The sequence below is a fragment of the Cannabis sativa genome, chromosome 1, assembly GCF_029168945.1.
Source record: "Cannabis sativa cultivar Pink pepper isolate KNU-18-1 chromosome 1, ASM2916894v1, whole genome shotgun sequence".
Lineage (NCBI taxonomy): Eukaryota > Viridiplantae > Streptophyta > Magnoliopsida > Rosales > Cannabaceae > Cannabis > Cannabis sativa.
In genome coordinates this window covers 48,693,182-48,698,714 of record NC_083601.1, presented here as the reverse complement: position 1 = coordinate 48,698,714, position 5,533 = coordinate 48,693,182, and the positions used below count along the sequence as shown (strand labels likewise).

The following is a 5,533-nucleotide window of genomic DNA, read 5'->3' as shown; positions in this document are numbered from 1 at the left end:
ATTGTACTATTTTTACTAAATTTTTAATTTTATTTTTCAAAATATATATTTAACATGATAAGTAATAGATGTATAACATATAAATAATGATATAAAAACATTCTCAAAAAATCCAACATAACATAAAAATTTAAAATTCATGCAATAAAAAACTTGACACACAAAAAACTTCAAAATTATACATATAGTCATGTATAAAATATATATAAATTAATTATTTATTATAAACGGTCCGGTCCGGTTTAACCGTTAACTATTTATTACGAACCGTAAGCGAACCATTACACCGTAACGGTCCGGATCGACCAAACCACCAAAATTATTACCATTATAATCATTTTCGTGAAATCAACGAAAAAATAAATATAGTAGTAGCATATTTATGAAATAAATTCAAATTATTACCAACTTTAAGCAAAACATATATATTCTTCACCCATTGACTTATACCATATATATTGTTGATTTGATTGGATGTGTTTTTCTTTACTGAACTAAATTTTGTCAGGACATGTACATGTGGCTGTTAGAAAAATGATATACATTGTCAAAAAAATTTGACCCTCAGCTACGGTTTAGGGTTTGGAATTTGGCTTGTCTCCACATTGATACGTGTTTTTTTTTTGACGCGGTGATCCAGATCACACATGATTAACAAAGCAGCAATCCACAATCGGCGGCGGCACCTCCTCGAACCAGGATAGCTCATTGTCTAACCGAAGAGCATGTTTTGCCAAACCATGTGCTGCAGAATTCATATTCCGAGCCACATGGGACAAAACTGCTCCCGGGAGTTTAGACAATAAAGCTATGACATCCTCAAAAAGCACACCCAGCTCGTTGAAAAAAACCTTTCCTTTGTTTATAGCTGTGACTAGAGACAGTGAATCGGAAAAAACTTTTTTAATTTGGATTCCGCATGAAAGAGCCCAATTAAGTCCAAACAAAAGTGCCAAGGTCTCCGCTTGTAAAACAGAGATACTTCCTGAAGACATAACAAACCAGAAAACACCACAATGAAAATTATGAGTCAAAGTTAAAGGCAAACTACCACAAGAGACGCAACCCCAAAACGATAAAATCAACAATGCTAAGAAAGAATATAAGGAAAAAACTAGCCAAAGGGATAACCCTTTGGCTAGTGAAAGAACACCATAAAACATAAAATAAACATTTTCCCCAAAAAGGGGAAAAAACATATTAGTCTTGATACATTCAAGCTTGATACAAGTGCACTCCAAAACTAGCCTACCAATGAATAACTAATCAGTCTAAAAATACCTATCCACATTATATAAGCACCACCAAGTACTGCTCAATCACTTAGCTAGAAGCATATTTTAAAACTTGTTACATCAGACCTAGCCCTTTTAGCAATTAAGATATAAAAGACCCTACATCATCTGAAACATATAGAACCAGAACTAATACTATTCAAACATAAAACCGCCCCATGTATAACGTTTGGAAACCTGTTCAAAACACTATGCTATAAAATTTAAGGTTAATACAAATCGAAAAAATTTCCTTAAAGATAAAGATCTGTCTACCTTTGAGAGGCTTGCAAACTGCTGCCCTCACCCTTCTATCTTCTGAAAGGATAATAGCCCCTAAACCAACTGAACTTGTATTATTCAATACTGCTGCATCAACCATAAGTATTGTATGTCTCTGTTCTTCTTGAGGATCCCTATGTAGAACTTCTGAATTATTTCTATTTCTTTGAATAGGAAGGCTACTAACCTTGGCTCCATCACGAGCAGATACAACAGTTCCATAATAACTGTCAATCCAATTAACAATCTGTTGTGGTTGTCCTAAATGTTGACCATGAGTAATTTTGTTTCTCTCCGTCCATATGGCCCAAGCACTAATAATAATTTTCTCAAACAAATCCTTTTCTACCACCTCAGCAGCATATAATATCACATTTTTAAAATCAATTACCTCTCTCACCTCATGTAGAAATGTAAACTCCAGAAGTTTCCAAATTTCTTGTGCAAAGGGACACCGGAAAATAGCATGAGCATTAGACTCTCCTCCAAATCCACATAACTCACATGAATTATTAGAAACTATTTTTCTTTTTTCCAATCCAATACGCGTTGGCAAGATTTCATGGAAACCCCTCCACGCAAAATGTAAAATTTTCCTGGGTATTTTTAATCCCCAGAATTGCTTCCACCATGTTGAGAACACATCACTAGCTGATGAGGGTAATGACTTATCCAAAGTCATCGCAGTGTTATTGTTGGGTTTCATGCTCTAAATAAAACTCATTTCAATATAATCAGATTTACTTATTAATATAGATCAGAAATAATATTTAATGTTGCATGGTTCACATGATTTATTTCATGATTATATGTACATAATGTATAAATTCATCTGAAACCCTTTTCACATACTTGATCCTGTTTATTGTGCCGTCAACACATTGGAAAGTAAACATGACTATGTGAATAAAGTTTCCTAGATTTATCAGACACAGGGTTTACTGATATGATAATCTACAACAAGAGTTTACTTGTATTTGGAGAAATACTATGTTCTTTCCAGAACATTGGTTAAAGTAAAGCTCAGGTTGGATGCATGGAGTATGCATCGGAAGGGACTGATATTGAACTTTGACTTAGATTTAATTAAACTTACCGTAAAATCTATTCAAGTCAATATCGCCTAGTTGATCCTAGATCAAATGATCTTAATCCTGTTATGATTAGGCTCATTGAAAGGCTATTCGTGTTCCTTGAATTGTTAGTTAAGCCTACCTTTTGGTCAGGGTGATACGTACTTTTTGGGAACACGGTAGTGCAATTGAGTGGGAGCGCTATCATAAACATGGAATCTATAGCTTCTATCTGGCGAATAGTAAGCAAAGGATGATCTCCTTCGAGCTTGACCAAACGAACATAAATGGTGGAGTACTCATTTCACATAAGCTGAAATATCATTTATACGGGGTCAAGTGTTTTAAGGAATAAATACATTGTAGGGTGTAACGGTAATTTGATCCCTTTACAGTGTAGATCATTCATATAGAGGATCATTGATCACATTAGGATTATAACAATGGATAACTAATGATGTGTCTATATGGTGGAACATATAGAGCATTCTATATACTGAGAGTGCAATTCTAAGTTCTATGCGTGGATTCAACGAAGAATTAATAAGTTAGTGAATTTTAGTGCTAAATTCTTGATCTACTTATTGGAAGCTCGGTTATATAGACCCATGGTCCCCCCACTAGTTGAGATAATATTGCTTGTAAGACTCATGTAATTGGTTTTGATTAATCAATTATAATTCTCAAATTAGACTATGTCTATTTGTGAATTTTTCACTAAGTAAGGGCGAAATTGTAAAGAAAGAGTTTATAGGGGCATATTTGTTAATTATGATACTTTGTATGGTTCAATTAATAAATATGATAAATGACAATATTATTTAATAATTATTTATAGTTATTAAATAGTTAGAATTGGCATTTAAATGTTTGAATTAGGAAATTGGCATTTTTGAGAAAATCAGATACAAAAGGTGGTAAAATTGCAAAATTGCAAAACCCAAGGCCCAATCCACTTATGTATGGCCGGCCACCTATATGTATATTTTAAATTGATTTTTTCATTATTTTAATGCCATATAATTCAAATCTAACCCTAGTGGAATGCTATAAATAGATAGTGAAGGCTTCAGGAAAATAACACTTTTCTTCAGACTTTCTGATTCAGAAAAACTGAGCCTTCTCTCTCCCTATCTTTAGCTACCACTTCTTCTTTCTTCTTCTTGATAATTTCGAAATCCTTAGTGATTAGAGTAGTGCCCACACACATCAAGCAATACCTCAATCATAGTGAGGAAGATCGTGAAGAAAGATCATCAGCAAAGGAGATTCAGCATCAAGGATTTAGAGAAAGAGATCCAGGTTCAGATATTGATAATGCTCTGCTACAGAAAGGAATCAAGGGCTAGATATCTGAACGGAAGGAGTCATATTATTCCGCTGCACCCAATGTAAGGTTTCCTAAACTTTATATGTGTTTATTTCATCGTTTTAGAAAGTTCATATTTAGGATGTTAATCAACATACTTGTGAGTAGATCTAAGATCCTGGTCAAATAAATTCCAACAACTGGCCTCAGAGCCATGGTAATTGATTTACTTGCAAGAAATTTGGACTTTAAAATGATTGTTTGTATGTTCTTTGGATGGTATCATGTTGTATTGAGTGTTATTTGATGATTGATTGATGTTTGTGAAATTTTCGTGAAAAATAATTATGATTTCGTTTCTGGAATTATTTTTATTGGATAGTATGGAAAAAATTAAGCAAGTTAGCCTTTTACAGAACTCAATTTGGATTTTATTTGAATTAGTTATGATTTTTTGAAGATTTGACAAAATCGGGGCTGTGCTGATATTTTCCTGCGATCGCAGAACTGTCCGTACAGTTTCGAATTTTTTCTTTTTTCTTCAATTTTTCATACTTTTTCATGGAATTAACTTCCAATTTTTTGTATGGTTTTGTATATATACTATTACTATTCCTAATTCAATTCTAATTATCATTTTGAATTAATTTAATTTTTTTTAATTTAATTCAAGATATTAGTGTAATTTGAATTTGAATAGAATTAGTATTTATCTTTTTGCTTAAAAATCTATCTTATTTTTAAATTTGATTATATATATATATTTTTTTTAAATTTAAGGTCAGATTTTATAAGATATTTTAAAAAATATCTTATCTTTTAAGATATTTTTTTTTAATAATATCTTATCTTTTAAGATTTTTTTTAAAATCTTTTTAGATATTTTGACCTTATTTAAATTTAAAATAAGATATTTATAATCATGTAATTTTAAATAGATGTAAGATATTTTGCTAATTTTTTAAATTTTGTTATTTTATTTATTTAAATTACATTTAAAATTTGAAAAAGATATTTATTTATCTTTTCTAATTTTTTATTTAATTTTTATTTATAAAATAACATTTAAAATTTAAAAGTAGTTAGCAAATTTTTGAAATGATATTTAGGTTGGTTGAAACCTAATTTTTCAAAAATTGTAGGTTTAATTTTAAATTAATTTTTTTTTAAATTTCGAATTTTTAAATTTTTTTTTAAATTTTTCGAAATTTCTTTTATTATTATTATTTAATTAAATATTTTCGAAATTAAATATTTAATTTAAAATTAAATAAATCCTACATCCAACTATCCAGCTAACCTTGTTGCAGGAGTATGTGTTTTAGCTTATGTGTAAGTTTTCAAAACCTATTATTACTTGATTGCAAATAGCCATGGTTACTTTTTGACAGATCTAATGATCTGATGGCTCCCTTGGTCAAGATAATAATTTGTAACAGGTATATTTACAATCTTCTTTCATCTGTGTATGACCTAGCAACATGATAGGACCCATCCAAAGTGTGCCTGTGTGAGCCTATGTGTTTAATTTGATTATAGATACATATAGGTTGTTGTTGCTAAAATAAATTATCATAGTTCTTGATAGAATTTAT

The 5,533-nt window shown here is 30.6% G+C and overlaps 1 protein-coding gene across 1 annotated transcript; it reads right to left on the bottom strand.

Annotated features, from left to right (window-relative positions):
- Window positions 1-641: 641 nt before the first annotated feature.
- On the bottom strand, window positions 642-2,238 carry LOC133034918 (uncharacterized). Its single transcript, XM_061110437.1, has 2 exons — window positions 1,551-2,238; window positions 642-1,090 (listed from the first exon to the last, which is right to left on the bottom strand). Exons 1-2 carry the CDS (start codon window positions 2,236-2,238, stop codon window positions 642-644), a joined length of 1,137 nt encoding a protein of 378 aa, XP_060966420.1.
- Between the last annotated feature and the right edge of the window lie 3,295 nt (window positions 2,239-5,533).

Bases quoted from the DNA above. Each gene is read 5' to 3' on its own strand.
- LOC133034918 (XM_061110437.1), bottom strand. From the start codon at position 2,238: ATGACTTTGGATAAGTCATTACCCTCATCAGCTAGTGATGTGTTCTCA. The intron at 1,091-1,550 runs GTAGACAGATCT...ATTCTTTCTTAG, and splicing joins AGTTTGCAAGCCTCTCAAAG to CATTGTTGATTTTATCGTTT.